A 20,438-nucleotide genomic window follows, 5' to 3' on the forward strand; every position below is an offset into this window, starting at 1 on the left:
TAAAAGACCAGCTGTAGTTAAAGTTCACTGTGCAGTAACTGTTACCTGTGACTGATCTCTGATCAGATCATTGATTAGCAGCATGTTACTGCAGGTGGAGCTGGTTCACCTATGTCAGGTAGGGTTAGGTTAGCCTACTGGTTCCCAACATAAGGGTCTGGCCCTTCTGAAGGGTCACCAGATGAATCTGACCTGGGTTCAGTTTCTGGAAGATCTGACAACTTCACAGACGTTTATGAGCTGCGGTCAGAAACTTCAGAGACTTCCTGTAGAGAGGGAGCAGAGAAGGTGACGTACCTGCTGCAGGTCTGTATCGATCAATAATCAATAATCAGAGAAGGATCATGTTTCCTGTTTAATGAATGAAATGTTACAGAAGCTGCTGCTCAGGTTGTTTATAAAAACACTTTAAACAACATTAAAGGAGCTGAACACAGAAACAGTTCAGGTCTGAGGATGTTTAGTCCAAACTGTGACTTTACAGTGAACATGAAGTTTTTCTGTGAATTTAAAGTTTTTCTGTGAATATACAGTGTTTTGTGTCTTCATGAAAACAGACTGACTGAAACATGAAGCAGCTGATTTCTCTGTGTGAATCATCCTCTGACCATGTTTTCTGTGATGTACTGGAGGTGAAAGGTATAAATATATTAGCTTATAAACACGTCATTAAACACATCATTTACAGAGCAGAAATATATACAGACACAGACAGATATTATGCAGCTCCTGTTACATAAATAATAAAGTTTTCTCTGTGGTTTTAAACAGATCCTGTTCAGTCTCAGTACAGTGGTTAGCGCCTGGTGCTCAGCGTCTCTGTGGAGGGAGGAGGATAAACGTGACGTTCAGGGACTCAAACTGTGACTCTGACTGACTGAGCTGCGTCTGATTCACTGACCTCTCTGAGCGTGGTAATTCACATTCTCATAGACCGGGCAGAGTAGGTTCTCCTGTTCGCTGCGCAGCTTCCTGGCTCTCAGCACATCTCTGACACACTGATGGAGGTACATGTACTGACACTGAACACAACACAACATAGCGTCAGACACACAACATGTCAGACACACAACATGTCAGACACACAACACAGCACAACGTCAGACACACAACACAGCATCAGACACACAACATATCAGTGATAATACCCAGAGTGCTTTGCTCCTACCTCCGTCTGCACCATGTGTGATCGGTGAAGTCTCAGGTCAAAGACAGAGCCGTAGATATCCACAGAGTCTCTGGAGTCCAGCTGCTGCAGCACTCGATCCAGAACTATGAAGGTCCCAGTCCGACCCACACCAGCGCTGACACACACACACAGACACACACCCAGTGAGCAAGACGACTCACTGACCTCAGATCAGTTTGTTCCTCTCAGGTATAAACTGTACGAGTCTAAACCTGGATCTGGGTCCTGTACCTGCAGTGGACCACGGTGGGTCCAGATCCAGGGGTCCTGTTGATGTAGTCCCTGACGGTTCGGACAAATTGGATTAGGGACTGGGTGGTTTCTGGGACTCCGTGATCGGGCCACACGGTGTAGTGGAACTGACGAACCAGACGACTGAATCTGAGCTGCTCCTCCTGATGAACAGAACCAGGACCAGGATTCAGAACCAGAAACAGGACCAGAATCAGAAACAGGACCAGGATTCAGAACCAGAACCAGATTCAGAACCAGAACCAGGACCAGACGTCTGAATAAAGGTGAACGTACGCTGCAGATGTTGAACTCTCGAATCGTCCACTCAGGCAGAACAGACTCTGACAACATCTGGACGATCAGGTCTCCGTAGTACAGAGGATCCTGGTCAAAGGGCCAGTAGTGATCACACTTCACCTGGAGAGAGAGAGGAGACGTGTCACACCTGAGCAGGTAAGCCAGTCTGTTCACAACCACTGCTATAATCTGGGGGGGGGGGGTTATTCCCAGTAGGCCTTGAGATGAACCCACCCTTCCTTTCTCCACACACTGAGTGACCATCACGATGTTGTGGACGTTCTGCTCCCAGACCATCTTCCAGAAATCGTCTTTAGTTCCCGGCAGAGGGCCCTGAGTGGCAATGTACTCCCTCCGGAAGTTAGTCCCCTGGAACGCAGAAACACACAGTGGTAACACTGCGGGGGGGGTCTACATGTGATACATACGGTCTATGTCCTGAAATATGGTGCAGTCTATGTTCTGAAACACGATGCAGTCTATGTTCTGAAACAGGGGGGGGGGTCTCACAGGGACGTAGCTGGCATTGATGTAGTCAGAGCAGGGATCATCATCTACGTAAGACAGTTTCACTCTGGTGGAGTCGTCTGAAAACAGAGAAACCACAGAAACACATCAACACACCTCTCCCTTTCTCTCCTCCTCTCTCCTCTCCTCCCCACTCCTCTCCCTCCTCCCCTACTTCTCCCCCCTCCCTCACTCACAAGGCAGGATGTTGTTGTAGCGGTTCTTCCCTCGGTTCTCTGGCAGCAGAGCTGAGTCCAGAGGTTGATTCCGGCCAACGTCCTTCAAATCCTGATGAGAGGATACAACAGGAAGTCACAGGTTGTTTACCTCATCAGCAGAGATCTAAATAAAGAAATAAATATCAGATGAGACTGACCTCGTACTCCCCTGACAGCAGGTAGTTGGAGTCTGCCTGAAGTGTGTTGTAGTGAGACTCAAAGTTCATGATCTTGATGGGACTGAAACACAAAAACTACATGTTTAATACAAGAAAACAAGTCCAACAAGATAAACAGATCGACTGATGTTTTACCTTTGACTTCTCACCTGGCAATACGACGGTTGCTGCAGACAAAAAAGGGGGAGGGGGTGTGGGGGGATATTATAAATAAATAATATGAACAGATTTATTGTTTGGACAGAAGCTGTTCAATCTGAGGATCAGAGTCCAAGTCTGAGTTGTCAACAAGTCACTATGTGTCCCTCAACAGGTTATTTTTAGAGTCAGAATGACGGTGGTGATGGTTTCTTTCAAAAAACTGTCAGAAATAAAAACATTTAAAGATGAAATGATGAACTGAGACATCAGAGAACAAAGAACCAGAAGAGTTAAATAAATGCAGTTGTTAGAGGTCAGTGATGGTTCAAAGCTCTGAGGTACAGAATTAGTTTTAGTACTGCAGGATTACAGTAGTACTTTAGTAGTATTACAGTAGTACAATAGTAGTAGTAGTGTTGGTCTTACCCTCTGACCCCCAGCTGACCTCCTGATGTCGCTCTCTCTCTCCTCACACTCATCCTGACCTCCTGATCCTCCACTCTGAAACACAGCAACTCATTACTGATCCAGGTGGAGCAGCCAGTTCTCCAACTGCAGTGACACACACTGCACACAGGAACACACCTGCACTGTCGTCCAATCGGAGCCTCGAACCCTCCCTTGTTATATGACAGCTTATTGGAGGAGGTGTGGTGTTAGGGGCAGAGTTAAAAACTAATGTTCAGCGTCATAGCGCATCATAGTGCGTCACAGTGCGTTACAGTGTGTGTGTCAGCCTCTGGCTGGATTGTGTGTCCAGTGTTGTCTCAGTGTGTGTGTAGATACTCACACTTTGTGAGCCTTGTGTCTGCAGACAAGCAGAACGGTGACACTGATCATCACGGCGATGAGGAACAGACCGGCGCTGACACCTTCAATGACTCCACTCAGAGGCTCTGCAGGACAAACAGTCACATCAGAACTTCCTGACTACTTTCAGCTTTAACACAGGTTATCTCAGAGTGTGGGGGTGTTTTGTTCTCTGCTGAAGATCAGAAGATGTTTTGTCCTCACCAGCCCCGGTAACCATGGGCAGCGACAGGTAGGTGTCAGTGAACAGAGGAGAGGCGACGGTTAAGTCATGGTCCTCTTCATCAAACAGTTGAGTAAAAGCTCGAACACTGATCCTGAAAAACACAAACAGCAGGTTAAAGCTTTTCTTCAACATTGTCCAGACCACAGGACACCTCCTCAGTACCTGTAGGCAGTTTTAGGTTTCAGTGGACCGTCACAGAACTGGTTCAGGTGTCTGCTGGTCTCTGGATCTGCATTTCTGCGTTCGCAGGTCCCCCCCAGCATCTTCATCCCCGTCCCCACGCTGACCTCGAAGCTGTGGGGGGGGTCGGGGCCCTGGCTGCAGTGACTGGGGAAGAAACTGGTCTGGTAGGACTTGACAGAGGAGTTGGATTTATAGTCCACGTAGGAGGGCAGGGGGTGCTGCTGCCTCGGCTGCAAGTTATCAACACCTCCAAAAAACCAAAGAAGAAGAAAACTGTCAGAGACGACAGAGGGTTTCAGAACAGTGAAACCAGACAGGATCAGATGAAGTCTGGCTCTGCCCACTGAGACTGAACCAACCAATGAGACGTGTCACTACCTTCAGACTCGGTCACCACCACAGTGAAGAACCTGATGGCTCCGTTGACGTCACTGAACCAGCTGCAGTTAAACCTGAAGACGATGGAGGACTTGGTGATCACGGTGGACTTATCGCTGACCCGGGTGCTGAGGGGGGGCACTGGAGGACCTGGGGGAGTCACGTCAAGGTGTTACAGATGTTTGACTTGGTAAGAAGTGAGTCCTGGTCTAAACCTGAACAAAACAAACCCTAAAACCTGATGCTGGTCCCCCCTTCTCCCTCCTTACGGTCAATCATGGTGACCACGCTCTCCTGAGCCTCCTCACTGGTTGCCGTGTCTGAGATCACCTTCACAGAAACGGTGTAGCATTTGTGGGGCTCCAGCTGGGTGATGACGTAGGAGGTGGAGTTGCGTCTGGTGCGTCTGGAGTAGACCAGGGTCTGTGAGTCCTGGTGGAGACACTCAACAGTGTAGGAGTCATAGTCGGCCACTGGAGGCGCCCAGGAGCAGGAGATGGAGGTGGAGCTCTCAGGGTGACAGTGGAGGCTATGAACTCGCTCCGGCTCTGCAGCAGGAGACAGAACACACAGTCTGAGTCCATACTGAACAAACAACAACAAACAAACAAAAATTACAATAAACAAACAAACAACAACAGTAAACAAACATCACCAACATCAGTTAGTTTTCTCCACTGTCTCTTACTGAACTGACCCTTCAGAGACAGACACAGTGACCTGAAGCTGCCACCTACTGGTTCGGATCTTCTTGTGGATGGGTGTGCTGTAGGTGGATGTGGCCCCGGGCTCCGTGGCGCCGCTGATGGTGCGGAGGCTGAAGGTGTAGAGTCGCCCAGGGAACATCCCCCTCAGGATTCGGCTGCCGGACGTCCGGCTGTGATATGGATTGATGACAGACAGCTGGTCCTCAGGAGTCCACTGCAGGTCGAAGTCATCATAGTCTGAGTCCACGGGGCCGCTCCACGTGATCTCCAGGGAGGTGTTGGTGACCCCCCCGAACAGGAAGGAGGTCGGAGGTCTGGGAGCTGGGGAAGGTAAAATCAAAAATGTCAGTTATCAGAATAGCTGTAGATCAGATTGATGTGGATGAACATGAATCTGATCCAGTGTGAGTCTGTCTGGTCTCACCGGTCCGACCCAGAGTCCCCGCTCTGTTGCTCAGCTCTTCACTCAGACTCAGCACCTCAGCTCGGTACAATCGACCTGGGACCAGGCCTGAGAAGACGAACTCGGTGACCTCTGACCCCAAGTGCTGCTCGGCCCGCTGGGAACCGTCGGGGTCGTAGAGAGACAGTAGGTACCCACTCAGATCGCCACCACCACGATCCCAGTTCACCCACAGAGTACCAGACTGGTTTCCACTCTGAGCCCTGAGAGACAGGACGGCTGCTGGGACTGAACACACACACACACACACAGGCTCTGCATCAGGGTGATCAATGATCACTGATCAAGATGCTGTAAAGTGAGATCTGTCTTTTCAGAACTCTGAACCTTTGGTAGATATCTGAACCCCTCACCTGTTCTCTGCCTCCTAGCCCCTCCACCCCCTCAAAAAAAACACACTCACACACACACCTGTCCTCCCCCTCTCACCTGTCCTGGCCCAGATGGAGGACTGGTTGGTCTGCTCCCCGCTGTGAGTCAGGACCACCACCCTGTAGGGAGCTCCAGGTCTGAGACCCTGGAAGGAATACTGCTGATGGCTGGACGGAACTGGTCGTTTCTCCCTCAGCGAGTCGTCTCCGTTAAACAACAAGATCTCGTACAGCTCAAAGTCTCCCTCTGGTGGAGACCAGAGGAAGGACAGGCTGGTGGTGGTGTTGGCTTTAATGGACAGGTCGGTGACAGCTGCAGGGCCTGATGGGAAAAACATCTGTAACTGTTTTCAAGTCACCACTTGTAGTATTCATATTCAGCATATATGACTGATTAAGTTCAACATATATAACAGTGTGTATTCAGTATATTTAATTGTTTATATTCAGCTCAGATTATTTTTTTCCTGTCTGGGTTAGAAACAGGAAATCTTACGTGTCCGAGCTTCGGTGCTGACGCCCAAGCTGTGGACCCCCCCGCTGGTGGTCTGGACCAGGACTCTGTACTTCTTTCCTGGGGTGAGGCCATCGAACCTGTGGCTGGTGTGTCCAGAGGGCTGAGAGCAGTTTGTCACCAGACTGCCTCTGTCGTCCAGAACCTGCAGGATGTATCCGTCAGCCACGCCCAGAGCTTCCTGCCAGTTCACCTGGAGGCTGCAGGTGGTGTGGAGGTTATCCACCTGGAGCCCCGTCACTGCTGAGGGGACTGGACACAGAGAGGGGGGGGGGGTCACAGTTGGATATGATGGAAACAGAAGGTACCACATCTGACAGTCAAGATGATTTTCATCAACTGGACACTAGATGTCAGCAGAGAGAACAGAGTGGGCAGTGGTCTTCATACTAAACATGAATGGATGCACTGAGTTCTAGTAATAAACAGCTTCATTTAATGAGCTGAGCAGCAAAACTGATCATTGATCACCTGAGAACATAACTGATAATCAAAAGTTATAATTATTTAAGTTAAAGATTCAATGATTCAAAAATACTTAATTAGACTTTAAAGTAAAGATACTGACACTGAGGACAGAGTTTAATTTAGATCAAATTCTACCTGATGAGGTGTATGTACAGGTGTGTGTGGTTACCTGTGCGACCTGAAGCCGTGTTGTTGTTGACCAGCTCTCCGCTCACCGATTGCACTGTCACACCGTACAACTGTCCCGGCTGCAGCGAGCCAAACATCACCTCGTTCTGGTGTTTGAGGACTCGGCGAACGTCGAGCTGTCGGCTGTCTCTGAACAGAAACACTGAGTACCCGTCCACGTCGCCCTGACCTGGAGTCCAGCTAACCTTCAGACTGCTGCTGTCACCACTGTTACTGACGTGGATGTTCTTCACTTTACTGGGAACTGAAGGAAACAAATTCAACTTTAACCTGCAGGATCTTTACGGGGACTCTGATCGTCACAGGTTATTACCACAGGTGTTTACAGCAGAGACAGGTGTGATGTTTCCTGCTTTGACTCAACTCATATAGAAAATATGAACAGATGTTCTGATATTTTTCTGCATGAACTTTAACAGTTTCAGTCATCTGACCTGTGCGTCCCTCGATGAACTGGGCCTGTTGGTTTGGGCCGCTGAAGGTTGAAACCAGGATCTTGTAAAGTCGTCCAGGTGTGAGCGATGATAGGACGCACTCACCCACGCCGCTGCCCAGGGTCACGGGAGGAAACACCTTCATGTCATTGAACAGTAACTGCACCTCATAGTGATCCACGTCACCTGGAGCCGCTGACCACGTTACCTTCAGGTCCTCTGTTCCCTGCCCGGCCAGGATCAGGGTCCGGACTGCTGCTGGGACTACAGGGACAGGAGTGGGCATTAGACCTCAGAGCAAAGTCTGAGAAAAAATCACTGAACTTAAGATTAAACTGGACTTTTACAGTGAATCTGAACATTTGCAGTTTTTATACAGTGAGTGCTAAATGCTAAACATGCTAACATGCTAATCTGAGCATAGTAATGTCAGTGATCAGCTCAAAGCTCAGAGAGTTAATTTTCCTCTGAGGTTAAAAAAAAAAAAACACTCAGTCACATTTCCTGATCTCTCCTAATCTGTGAGTCCTTGGCAGAGCTCCTGCCAGGTCACAGCAGGTCAAAGGTTAACACCCCCCCCCCAAAACACAATACAACACACCACATACACAGTCACAGAGGAGACCATAAACATGACTTCAGCCTGAACTTGACATTTTTACCCCACTGCAGGTAGGTCAGAGGTCAGAGGTCACTCACAGGTCCTGCCGTGGGTGGAGGCGCTGGTTTCATACTTCCCGCTGCGGGTGTTGACCAGCACAGTGTAGAGTCTGCCGGGCACCAGGCCGCTGAACACACACTCACTCTGGGTCTTCGGCACTGTCTGGTTCTGCAGAAACACGTTGTTGTGTTTGATGAACACCTGGTACAGGTCAAAGTCTCCAGCCGCGTGACGCCAGTAAACCCTCAGGTAGTCGTCCCGGGCGGCGTGGGTTGCCGTCGGGTTCTGGACCTTTGATGGCTCTGAGAGGGGAACGTGGGAAATAAGATAAAAACTGAAAAAAATGAATGAACAAACGAGGTTTAAACTGGACCTGGATCTGGAGCTGAGCTGCAGAACCAAGTCAGTGTTGGACTCACGTGTTCTCTCCTGGACGAAGGTGTGGTTCTGGAAGCTGCCGCTGCGGGAGGTGATGGAGATGTTGTAGAGGCGTCCGGACACCAGAGAGTTAAAAACACACTCAGGACTGGATTTAGAAACGTGAAAAGTGTGAACCGTCTTCTCCCGGTCCCTCAGAGTCACCAGGTAACTATCCACCTCACCTGCAGCCGGACGCCACGACACGCTCAGGAAGTCCATTCGACCGTTATTACTGACCGTCACCTCACCCACGGCAGCTGGGACTGGGGGAGGAGGGGGAAGGATCAGAGATGCAGGTAAAAACAGAGGTTCACAAACCTTCAGCTTTTATCAGACCTGTTTAAAAATAATGTCAATCTGGTTCTGGGTCGAGGTCTAAAGGCTCAGAGTCCGGTTTGAGTCTCAGAACCAGCAGCTGATTTTATCTGTGAAACACAGTGAATCACTTCTGAAGACTTTTCTCTAAAAAAATGAAGTGAAGGAAACTGCAAGTTCAAACTTAAACAAGACATAAAGAAACCTTTAAATTAATTTTCGGTTTGAGGAAAGATTTGAGATGTGTTTAGTTTCGATGAGTCTGATTAGAGACGTTTTAAAGTTTCTGTCGGTGAAGTTTTAATCAGTCGACCTGTACTGAAACACGTTGTCTCTGATCTTTGAAAATTCCTCAGTGACTCAGAAAATGTTCCTCCAGATATTTTCCAGCAGCAGAAAACTGTTTGTGTTGTATGTAACAATGAAGCCCCCCCCCACGAAAGGAAGTCTCTGACAGGTTTTTTATTGTTGTTGTTGTCAACACTTCCTGAAAATTCCTAACAAATTCCTGCTTTTCAGTAACATCCTGCTGCTGGTTTCAGGCAGACCAACATTTAAAAATAAACTGTCGTTATATAACTGTGTGAAACTGCTAAACATCTGAATCATTTAACCTGAGAGAGCAGAACCTTAGACCAGGTTTTCAGTGTGGGGGTGTGTCTTACCGGTGCGTCCCTCTGCCACCGTCTGTCTGGACGTGAGTCCAGCTCTGACGGTGGTTAACACCACCCTGTACAGAGCGCCAGGTCTCAGAGAGTGGAAGCTGATGTCAGTGGCGTCAGCGTCCACGCTCTCGTTCTTAATGACACTGCTGTCGTGGACCAGCAGGACCTGATAAGAGTCCAGGTCCCCAGAGGCCCGGTCCCACTGAGCCTGAAGGCTGTCGGTGGTGCCGAGGTTAGAGACCTGCAGCCTGCTGACCTGAGCCGGACCTGAGACAGACAGACAGGTTAGAGAGAGAGACAGACAGATGGGTTAGAGAGAGAGACAGGAGAGAGAGAGACAGACAGATGGGTTAGAGAGAGAGACAGGAGAGAGAGAGACAGACAGATGGGTTAGAGAGAGAGACAGGAGAGAGACAAACAGATGGGTTAGAGAGATATATATATATAAAGATATATATATCTTTATATATATTATACATTTCTATATAAAGGTGACACTATGACAAGAACTAGTGCTGCGGGTGGATACACAAGTAAAACAAATAGATAAAGATAATAAACTTCGATATTCCAAACAGTGGAAAACAGAAATCAAATCAATTCATAAATTAGAATGCTATAATTTACTAGACAGAGAATTCCAATTAGCCCAATATTTAAGCCAAGTAAAACATCCTATAAAAAGACAAACAATAACTAAATATAGACTTAGTGACCATAAACTCGTAATTGAAACCGGATGCCAAAAAAGATAATGGCTTAAAAGATCAAACAGAATTTGTACACATTGTAAAACAGGTGAAACTGAAACAGAAATTCATTTTCTCACAAGTTGCCCAAAATATAAAGAAATTAGAGAAAATGAATTCACCAAATATAGACAAAAAATCCCAAACTTTGTTTCTATCCCATCTCAACACTTGGATTAAAGTTAAAGGTCTGAGGATCTGATCATGAGCCTCTGTCTCTGGTCTGAGTCTGAGGACCTCTTTCTCTGTCTCCATCTCTGTCTCTACCTCTGTCTCCACCTCTGTCTCTACCTCTGTCTCTACCTCTGTCTCCATCTCTGTCTCTACCTCTGTCTCCATCTCTGTCTCTACCTCTTTCTCCATCTCTGTCTCTACCTCTGTCTCTACCTCTGTCTCCATCTCTGTCTCTACCTCTTTCTCCATCTCTGTCTCCACCTCTGTCTCCATCTCTGTCTCTACCTCTGTCTCCATCTCTGTCTCCACCTCTGTCTCTACCTCTGTCTCCATCTCTGTCTCTACCTCTGTCTCTACCTCTGTCTCCACCTCTGTCTCTACCTCTGTCTCTACCTCTGTCTCCATCTCTGTCTCTACCTCTTTCTCCATCTCTGTCTCCACCTCTGTCTCCATCTCTGTCTCCTACCTCTGTCTCCATCTCTGTCTCTACCTCTGTCTCTACCTCTGTCTCCATCTCTGTCTCTACCTCTGTCTCTACCTCTGTCTCCATCTCTGTCTCCACCTCTATCTCCTCACTTCATCTCTCAAGCTCATAAACGAAACACTATATTAAACATGTTGTGTGTTTGTGTTCAGCCCTGAACTTTTTCTCTTCATCATGTATTAAATCAGACATACTGGTCCACGCTGTCACGGAGGCCAAGCTGCTCAGGTTTCCACTGTTGGTCGCCACAGTGACGGTGTAGCGGCGTCCTGAGGTGAGCATGTTGAAGGTGCACTCTCTGGACTCCCAGGGGAGGATCCTCTGAGCCACTGGGGCAGCGGAGTCCACCAGTCTGAGCAGTATGGTGAAGCTGTCCCACTCGCCGAGAGGTCGACTCCACACGATGCTCAGAGACGCTTCATCGGCGTGGCGGACGAGCAGCTGCTGCACGGAGCGAGGAACTGCAGGGAAACACAGAGGAGTCACAACAATGATAACCATGAATTAAGATCAACATCAGAACAGGGAAAAAGATCACAGTGTAAATTTATATTAAATCTGAACTGACCCAGTCGTCCGGAGCATGACGCTGTGTTACCCAGAATGCCGCTGTGAACCGTGACCTCTGCCCTGTAGAGTCGTCCTGGCACCAGGCCGAGGCCGAGGACGGAGAAGGTGAACTGTCGTATCAGTTTACCGACGGTCTGGTTCATCAGGACCCCTGAGCCGTTCCTCAGTAGGACGCTGTAGTTCTCCCAGTCACCTGAGGGGGGCGTCCAGCTGAGCCTCAGAGTCCTGCCGTCACCGAGAGGAGACAGGGAGAGAGCCGACACCCGGCCCGGCACTGAAAAAGGACAGGGCAGTGGGGTTAATACAGACAGAGAGAACAGCCCAGTAAAATAAACCTTATCAGTCCCCCCCCCCCACCTGTCCTCCCTGAGGTCCTGGTCTCTGAACTCTGTCCTCCAGCTCTGGTCTGAACTGACAGATCATAGCTGCGACCCGCAGTCAGACCCTCAAACACCACCTGGGTGACATTGGGGGTGAGGCGGCGCTGCTGGGGGATCGATCCCGAAGCCGACAGGGTGAGCAGGTAGACGTCTACACCCCCCTCAGGTGAGACCCAGGAGGCCAGCAGACGGTCTGAGCTGCCGTTGTGATCCAGCCTCAGATCTGTCACAGCTGCAGGGACTGAATCAGACACAGATTTAAACTCTGATCACTGACATGAACAGACTCTGAGGAGAAACTCTGAAACGAATCCTCTGAAACATAAATGTTGTGTTGCAGCTGAACTAAAATATTTTAACTTCAGCAGAGTATCAGGAAGTTAAGTTAAAGTTTCTCAGTTTAGTTTTTGTTTGTGAACAAAAACAGTGGAAACTGTGGAAAGTGAACAGTCATCAGAGTCTGAGTCAGGACTGAACAGATGAACTAAACTGGAGTTTGTGGGGGGGAGGAAGGGTGGAGGAGGAAGCAGCAGTGGAGATGGAAACTGACTCAGAGCTGCAGGTAAAAACATTTCTCCTAAAAAGGAGCTGAACAGTGAACACAGCTGCTCTCCTCTCTGCTCCTGAACTCATCTGGAAAAGTAAAAATCATTTTGTCACTTCAGGCTCCTGCTGCACCGACACAAACACAAACACAGACACAAACAGGGTGGATGTGTGATTTTATTTCAGTTCTGTGTCTCTGGATTCAAATGCTGTCACCTGGGGACCTGACTGTGTGAATTAAAAGTTGTTTCTCTGATCAGAGTCTGAGTGAGAACATAATAATCACCGAGTCCATCGCTGTTTCCTGTTTGTGATAATTTAGTTTTCCTCCGAAAATAGTCCATCCACAGACATCTGTGATCACAGAGACAGATTTGTATCTCAGCTGATAAAATCATGTTCCATCCAGATGTTTCCGGATGTTTAAAGATCTCCAGGTGTTTTTATCTGTGACTGAAAATTAAAACGACTCCAGCAGCTTTTATTCTGAAAACACTCAGACAGGAAATGTGCTGTACAACCAAAACCAGGAGCTAAAAGAGGCTGAAAGCTTTAAAAACCATCCCATAATAAGTACCTGTGACGGCCTGTTCGGAGGCGGAGCTCTGCAGGCCGACGGCCTCTGTTACCACGGTGACAGCATACAGGGTCCCCTGCCGCAGCCCGTCCAGCTTGGCCGAGGTTGTCGTGTTCTTCAGACTGACGTTCCTCAACAGAATCCCGTCCTCGTCCATCAGCAGAACCCTGATCCGCTCAGTTCTGCCCGGACCCACCTGCCAGGAGACCCAGAGGGCACCTGAGGACAAGGACACCACCTGGAGGCCGCGGACGGAGGAAGGGAGCTGGAGGAGGGAGACGAACATCTGTCACTTAAGTTACAGTAACAATATAGAAGTACTGAATCAGCTGATTATTGTCCTGATTCATCAGTCGATTGATTGGAACAGTGAAACTTTCACATTCATCATAATTGATCATATTTTACTCAATCGATCGATCAATAACGTTAATGATCAAAACAGATTCTGCTCTGATTGAATTTACTTCGTTTCATCTCTGATAAGGTTTGATTTGATTTTTAAAAGTCGTCGGAGGAGTACTGCAGTAAAGGTAGTAGTGATACTGACTGTGTCAGTCAGGTGGCACCTGGTCCAGGTGAATCAGGATCAGGTGAGAGGGGGTGAGTCCAGGTGTATGTGTGTGTGCACAGGTGTGTGTGCAGGTATGTGTGTGTGTGTGCAGGTGTGTGTGTGTGTGTGTCTCACCTGTAGCTGCCGTGGTGCGGACAGGTGTGGCGCTCCTGTTCCCAGCTGTAGCCACCACACTGACCCAGTACAGAGAACCAGGGACCAGAGAACTGAATGCAGACCAGGGGGGGGCAGATCCCAGGATCCTGGTGCTGCGGGTGGATACGGAGTCCTCCAGAGTCACATCGTACCAGTCTACATGACCGGCAGAGCGAGACCAGGACACACTCAGACCTGAAGAGTCCACATGGACCTCCAGACGAGCCGGACCAACTGGGTCTGAGAGGAGAGGAGAGGAGGAGAGGAGAAAGGAGTAATGAGGAGTAGTGAGGAGTAATGAGGAGTAGTGAGGAGCAGTGAGGAGCAGTGAGGAGCAGTGAGGAGTAGTGAAGAGTAATGAGGAGTAATGAGGAGTAGTGAGGAGTAGTGAGGAGCAGTGAGGAGTAGTGAAGAGTAATGAGGAGTAATGAGGAGTAATGAGGAATAATGAGGAGCAGTGAGGAGTAACAGGAGCAGTGGAATAATGAGGAGTAGTGAGGAGTAATGAGGAGTAGTGAGGGGCAGTGAGGAGCAGTGAGGAGTAATGAGGAGCAGTGAGGAGCAGTGAGGAGCAGTGAGGAGTAGTGAAGAGTAATGAGGAGTAATGAGGAGTAATGAGGAGTAGTGAGGGGCAGTGAAGAGTAGTGAGGAGTAATGAGGAGTAGCGAGGAGTAATGAGGAGCAGTGAGGAGTAAGTGAGGAGCAGTGAGGAGTAATGAGGAGCAGTGAGGAGTAGTGAGGAGTAGTGAGGAGTAACAGGGGAGGACAGGGCGTCCTGTGATGTTTCCTGTCTTTGTGAATCCTCTGATTGTGAAACTCGATACGATTGTTTCAGGTTCTTGAAGAACGAGTTGTTTCCAAGGAGACAGGAAACAGAGACAGGAGAGGGAGGGGCAGGACGAGCCCCCCCCCCCAGGATTTTCGGCTCAGTCCTGAACCCTGACCCGGTCTCTGTGATGGTTTCCTTCACTGTTTCCTGTTGGTAGATCACTGACACTCCGAGGACGTTAAGTCGTCCCGGTCAGACCTGCTGTTACCACAGTAACCACAGGTGTTAACATGTACAGACACCCTCCACTCAGTACTCCATGTTTTACTGCAGTAAAAGTACTAATACACAGAGTATAAATACACACTAAAAAAAGTATTAAAGAGTACTCACAGTAACACAGTAACTCTGAGTTACTTTATAAACTGCTACTGATCAGTTTGGATCAATATTCCATAAAGTTTTATCTGAACTTTTAAGTAATAAAAAAATAGGACTGGAATGAATTATATTTATAGATATTGATCAATGATCAGTGATGATCAGTTTTCTGTGAATCTTGAAACACCCCCCTCCCTCCCTGTTTCTAATCTTCATGCTCCTGTATCCGCTGCCACAGACAATGTGAGGAGGGAAGTTGCTGAGGGGGGGGGTGTTTCTGGAAACAAACAGTTGAGCTGCAGAGTGTTGTTGTTAGAGAGCAGTTAAATGGAGGAAGAAACACTTTGTGACTGAAAGCTCCAGAACTCAAACCCTAAACACTGACGTCAAACTGATGAAGATCATGATCAAAAGCTCCAGAACAGAAACTAAAGGACCTGGTTTAAATGTCAGCTGTTGGTTTATAAATAAAGTTTTAAACTTCAGTAACAGAGACTCTGAGGTTCTGACCTGTCTGTACCGATGTGCTGCTCTTCTCTCCGTCCATCCTGGAAACCACCGTGAACCGGTACAGAGTCCCCGGGTCCAGACCCCAGACTTGACAGATGAAGGTCCCGGTGAGTCCGTGCAGGTCACAGTCTGTGGACTCGGACCTGGAGTCGTCCCCAGTGACCAGGCTGAAGTTACAGGACCGACCGGCGGTGGTCACCGTCAGCTGGACCGAGTCTGAACCAGACCTGGTCTCTGTCAGGTTCACTGAGCAGGAGGTCTGCACCTGAGACAGGAAGTCAGGTAAACACAGGTGATATGGTCGCACAGTGATGATGTCATCAGACTGAAACATGATTCCTCATCACTGAACCAGTCTCTGATCCTGCAGACAGACCCTCACGACCCTCAGGGCCCTCAGGATCCTGGTCTGTGCTCTGACAGACTCAAATCTGTGGACTCACCTGAGTCACGCTCCAGAATAAACCCAGTATCAGACATGTTGTGAATCTGAGCATCGCTGGTTTGAATCCGTCTGTTCAGTCAGTGAAACAGAAAGCAGGTGTGTTCCCAGGTGAGCTGACATACCGAGGATCAGAGGAGGTCCACAGTTCTGAATCTGAGTCCAGAGACGGATCATAAAGAATCTGGATTTTGGTTTCTTCCTCGCTCAGTCTGGACTCTTCTCTCTGACGATTCATGGATCTCTAAACTCTCTGAGTGAACGGGAGCAGGCAGCTCTCTGCAGACCGACACCCCACCCTGCTTTCCTTCCTGCCCGCCTCAGACTTTCTCTGACGACCTTTAGCATCAAACTGAGCTCCATCAGTCGGAGAGAGACCGGCCATTGTTACGGCTGAATAAGAGTTATCCAATCAGGAAGCAGCCTCACGTCCACAAAACAGAACACGCTCTAATTATAGTTCACATGTGGAGAAACATGGTTTTATCTTCATGTGTCACTTAAGTTTAATCCGACATGTAGAATCTGACTCTGACAGATTCAAGTTTAAACCTGACAGAGACCAGACTGAACTGATCCACCACCTTCACACTCACCTCACTAACATCTGTAACAGGAGTTAAACCAGGATCAGACGACTCTGTGGTCACCATCAGATCAGTCACTGCATGAATTCTTCTGGTAACACAACCGGTTTGACCTCGTCAGTGAGGAGCTCTGTCAAACCCACAGATGCTGATAAAACCCTGAGAGATCAGTCATCCTGCTGCTCAACATGAGGAACAACAGATACTAAATATTCTGACTGGTTTGTTTGAGGAGTCGTCGTCCCAGACACAGCATCTCTGTTCTTCCCTCATGTCTCACTGCAACACCTGTTCACCTGTTCAGGTCTGACGTCACAGACTGAAATAATGTCTGAACCTTTCTCTCATGATCTAAACCTGTTTATTTATCAGCATGAATAAAGACAGGAGGTCAACACCTGATCCAGGTTTAAACACCTGATCCAGGTTTAAACACCTGATCCAGGTTTACACACCATGGTCCAGGTTTAAACACCTGGTCCAGATTTCAACACCTGGTCCAGATTTAAACACCTGATCCAGTTTTAAAGTTGAGTTTTTCAGTGATGATCCAGGCTCTTCAGAGGAAAATGCTAGAAAGAAAAGTCTAGTTCCTGTTCACTGCTGTTTAATATGTACTGAGGAGATAAACTCATGATCATCAGCTGATGATCTCAGACTCCTGGACATTAAACTGTTTCATCAAACACGGTGCAATAATAAAGCAGAGATGTGAAGAGAAGTAGAACTTACAGGTGTGGTTGTTCTGGCCGTGGTGGTGGGTGGAGTGGTCTGGGTGATGGTCGTCATCCTGAGGGATGTTACAGTTCCTGTGGTTGCTGTCGTCGTAGGAGTGATGGTGGTCACAGGTGTAGTTACAGGTGTGGTGGCAACTTTGGTTGTGGTGGCAGTTTCCATGGTTGTAGGAGTTGTAGTGGATGCGGTTGTGGTTACAGGTGTGGTAGCAGGTGTGGTCAGAGGTGTGGTTACAGGTGTGGTTACAGGTGTGGTCAGAGGTGTGGTCACAGGTGTGGTTACAGGTGTGGTGGCAACTTTGGTTGTGGTAGTTGTAGTGGATGTGGTTGAGGTTACAGGTGTGGTCACAGGTGTGGTAGCAGGTGTGGTTACAGGTGTGGTCAGAGGTGTGGTCAGAGGTGTGGCTACAGGTGTGGTTACAGGTGTGGTCAGAGGTGTGGTCAGAGGTGTGGTTACAGGTGTGGTTACAGGTGTGGTCAGAGGTGTGGTCAGAGGTGTGGTCAGAGGTGTGGTTACAGGTGTGGTTACAGGTGTGGTCAGAGGTGTGGTCAGAGGTGTGGTTACAGGTGTGGTTACAGGTGTGGTTACAGGTGTGGTCAGAGGTGTCTTAGCAGGTGTGGTCACAAGTGTAGTCACAGGTGTGGTTACAGGTGTGGTCACAGGTGTGGTTACAGGTGTGGTTACAGGTGTGGTCAGAGGTGTCTTAGCAGGTGTGGTCACAGGTGTAGTCACAGGTGTGGTTACAGGTGTGGTCACAGGTGTGGTCACAGGTGTGGTCACAGGTGTGGTCACAGGTGTGGTTTTGGTTGTGGTTGCAGGTGTATCTGTGTGATTGGTTGGTGGGACAGATGGTGCTGAGGCGGTGATCCCTCCTGTAGACATCGGCCCAGCTGTTGGAGATGTGGGTGGAGCAGTGTGAGTGGTGGTGGAGGTCTCTGGATGATGGGTGGAGAGCATCTGCGGTGTGGAGGGAGGTGAAGGTGAAGTCTGGGACGTGGAGGGCGGAGCTGGAGGTGTGTGTGGTGGATCAGTCTCTGTGACAGACGTCAGGTCAAGTGTAGAGGGTGGATGAGTGGTGACAGGTGGAGGTGTAGCTGTGTCTGCAGGTGAAGCGCTGGTCTCCTCCTCAGTTGTTGGAGCAGATGTGTGATGGTGGTCTGACTCAGAACCAGGTGAAGCAGCTGACGTGGACTCGGTCTCAGTCGAATCCTCGGACGTGAACGTGAGACCAGATCTGGCTCCTGAGACCAGAGTCTTGGTCTCGGTCCAGTCCGAGGTGGAGGACCTGGTGAGGACAAGTCTTTGTCCTGACAAAGTCCTGGCCTCGGCCCCAACAGACGAGCTCTCTGATAGGTCAGGGGTGGACTCAGGTGGACTGGAAGAGACACTGCTGAGCTCCGTGACTGAAGGAGAGAGATGAGGATTTAATGTGACCGACCTCCTGGTCCGAGGTCTGGTTCCACCGTCATCAGAGGTGGTGAAGTGTCTCAGTCTGATGCTCCTCACTGAGAACTGATCCGTCACAGGACTGACAGTGCTAAGCCCCACAGGTTTCTGAGTGGAGGAGTAAAAGATGGAGGAGTGGGGGGTGGAGTCTGAAAGAGACAGAACCTCAACTCAGCGTCTCTGAAAAACATCTTTATCCTGCAGATGTTTAACAGATTATTGATCTTAAGAGACAGAGCTCAGTGTTTTTCAGCTGTCATTCTATTTAAACTGTAAAAACGTCTCATGATGAATCCAGAGGACGAAATAAAACAAAAACACAAATAATTACATTCATTTTTCCTCCAGAATCTAAAAGTTTCTGTTGATTTCTGTTGATAAAACTGACGAGTTTGGTTTGATGTTTGTTCAGTCGAGCTCAGTGTGTGTGTGTGTGTGTGTGTGTGTAACAGGAAGAACATGGCTGACGTTTTTCCTGTCAAACAGACGCAGTAACAATCTGAGGAAACGATCAGTCACTGATTCTCCTGCAGGATTTTCACTGTCACACATTAACATCATTAAATTTAATTGACAGGAAACACTGAGGATTACATTACTACAGATTACATTACTACAGATTACATTATTACAGATTACATCCACAGCAATCTGTGACAGTTTAACCGTAATCCAAAACTGAAATAAGTAAAAGGTACTGACTCTTTATCAGCAGTTGTTATTATCCTTCAACCTTTTACTTCAGTAAACATACTAATACCACAGTGTGGAAATACTCATTCAAAACCTAGTGGTAAAAGTACTGAAGTATCGGCATCAAAATATACTCAAAGTACCAAAAGTAAAAGTACAGAATGATCTGTTTCAGGATCACAGATATACCATTTTACTGTATTATAAATATATTACTTTATATGCTTTATTACTTATATACTTCATAGTACTTTTAACCCATAATAATACATAGTTACTTATTTGTTGATTACATTTTGTCTACATGACTTGAATCTGCAAAGTAACTGTAACAGTAACTGTCAGGTAACTTCAGAATCGCAGTGATTTGACCGCTGACCTTGCAGCAGTGATGTCACAGGGTGTGTGAGTACACTGTGACATCACAGGTTGGTGTGGCTACAAGTGAAGACACCTCTGACCCTCACACCTGAACCTGTCCTCCTGAACTCACCTGTGTCAGGACATAAAGACGTGATCAGCTGAGTCCCTCCTGAGTCCATGTTGTACCTCCTCCACCTGGAGCTCCGCAGGTCTCCTCCCACCACCACCCGGGACCCCAGTTTCCTCAGATACAGGTGAGTCTCGGCCAATCCGAATGCTCCCTCGCTGCCGGAGCAGCTCCACACCGGCGCTCTGCTGCAGTTGCTGAGTTTGGCAAGGCGGGCGTGGCCCGGCAGGTGAGGGCTGGGATCGGCCCAGAGACACCTGGAGGACTGAGCGTGGATCAACTGGGCCTCACCTGTCCACGCCCACTGATGAGCTGGATTAGTGACATCACATTGTCCCAGGATGACGACCTGACCTCGCGTTATCAAACACAACCTCTGGGGGGTCAGCATGACGAGGAATCCAGCTGAGGAGAGGTCACAAAGGTGAGAGAGCTGGAGTCTGGTTCATTAAAGGGTCAGTTCAAACAAATCTTACCAGTTTCCTGATTCTACTGAGGGGACTGTCTAATGGTCAATTAGCAGATATAAAGTTTAATATTAATCATTTGTTCTCAGTGTAAAGACACAGGTTCAGGTTCAAACAGAGTCAAACAGATGAAGATCAAACTGATCAATGAGACAAAGAG

The 20,438-nt window shown here is 48.3% G+C and overlaps 1 protein-coding gene across 1 annotated transcript in view; it reads right to left on the minus strand.

Annotated features, from left to right (window-relative positions):
- Positions 1-342: 342 nt before the first annotated feature.
- Positions 343-20,438, minus strand: part of LOC108891744 (receptor-type tyrosine-protein phosphatase beta) — a 22,625-nt gene continuing 2,529 nt past the window's right edge. Inside the window, exons 2-34 of the mRNA XM_051073272.1 lie at positions 19,815-20,216; positions 17,180-18,777; positions 15,419-15,683; positions 13,738-13,998; positions 13,050-13,313; positions 11,904-12,167; positions 11,545-11,820; positions 11,171-11,437; positions 9,570-9,836; positions 8,589-8,852; positions 8,208-8,471; positions 7,509-7,772; positions 7,055-7,318; positions 6,400-6,669; positions 5,962-6,225; positions 5,494-5,760; positions 5,100-5,390; positions 4,632-4,910; positions 4,363-4,512; positions 3,964-4,231; positions 3,780-3,892; positions 3,556-3,661; positions 3,192-3,266; positions 2,774-2,791; positions 2,604-2,685; positions 2,425-2,515; positions 2,231-2,307; positions 1,955-2,089; positions 1,718-1,840; positions 1,421-1,584; positions 1,169-1,304; positions 902-1,022; positions 343-819 (exon numbers count right to left, since the gene is read on the minus strand). Coding sequence (XP_050929229.1) covers positions 797-819; positions 902-1,022; positions 1,169-1,304; positions 1,421-1,584; positions 1,718-1,840; positions 1,955-2,089; positions 2,231-2,307; positions 2,425-2,515; positions 2,604-2,685; positions 2,774-2,791; positions 3,192-3,266; positions 3,556-3,661; positions 3,780-3,892; positions 3,964-4,231; positions 4,363-4,512; positions 4,632-4,910; positions 5,100-5,390; positions 5,494-5,760; positions 5,962-6,225; positions 6,400-6,669; positions 7,055-7,318; positions 7,509-7,772; positions 8,208-8,471; positions 8,589-8,852; positions 9,570-9,836; positions 11,171-11,437; positions 11,545-11,820; positions 11,904-12,167; positions 13,050-13,313; positions 13,738-13,998; positions 15,419-15,683; positions 17,180-18,777; positions 19,815-20,216 — 7,973 coding nt within the window. The 3' untranslated portion in view covers positions 343-796. The remainder of the gene's footprint in view (positions 820-901; positions 1,023-1,168; positions 1,305-1,420; positions 1,585-1,717; positions 1,841-1,954; positions 2,090-2,230; positions 2,308-2,424; positions 2,516-2,603; positions 2,686-2,773; positions 2,792-3,191; positions 3,267-3,555; positions 3,662-3,779; positions 3,893-3,963; positions 4,232-4,362; positions 4,513-4,631; positions 4,911-5,099; positions 5,391-5,493; positions 5,761-5,961; positions 6,226-6,399; positions 6,670-7,054; positions 7,319-7,508; positions 7,773-8,207; positions 8,472-8,588; positions 8,853-9,569; positions 9,837-11,170; positions 11,438-11,544; positions 11,821-11,903; positions 12,168-13,049; positions 13,314-13,737; positions 13,999-15,418; positions 15,684-17,179; positions 18,778-19,814; positions 20,217-20,438) is intronic.

The sequence above is a fragment of the Lates calcarifer genome, linkage group LG10 (assembly GCF_001640805.2).
Source record: "Lates calcarifer isolate ASB-BC8 linkage group LG10, TLL_Latcal_v3, whole genome shotgun sequence".
NCBI lineage: Eukaryota > Metazoa > Chordata > Actinopteri > Centropomidae > Lates > Lates calcarifer.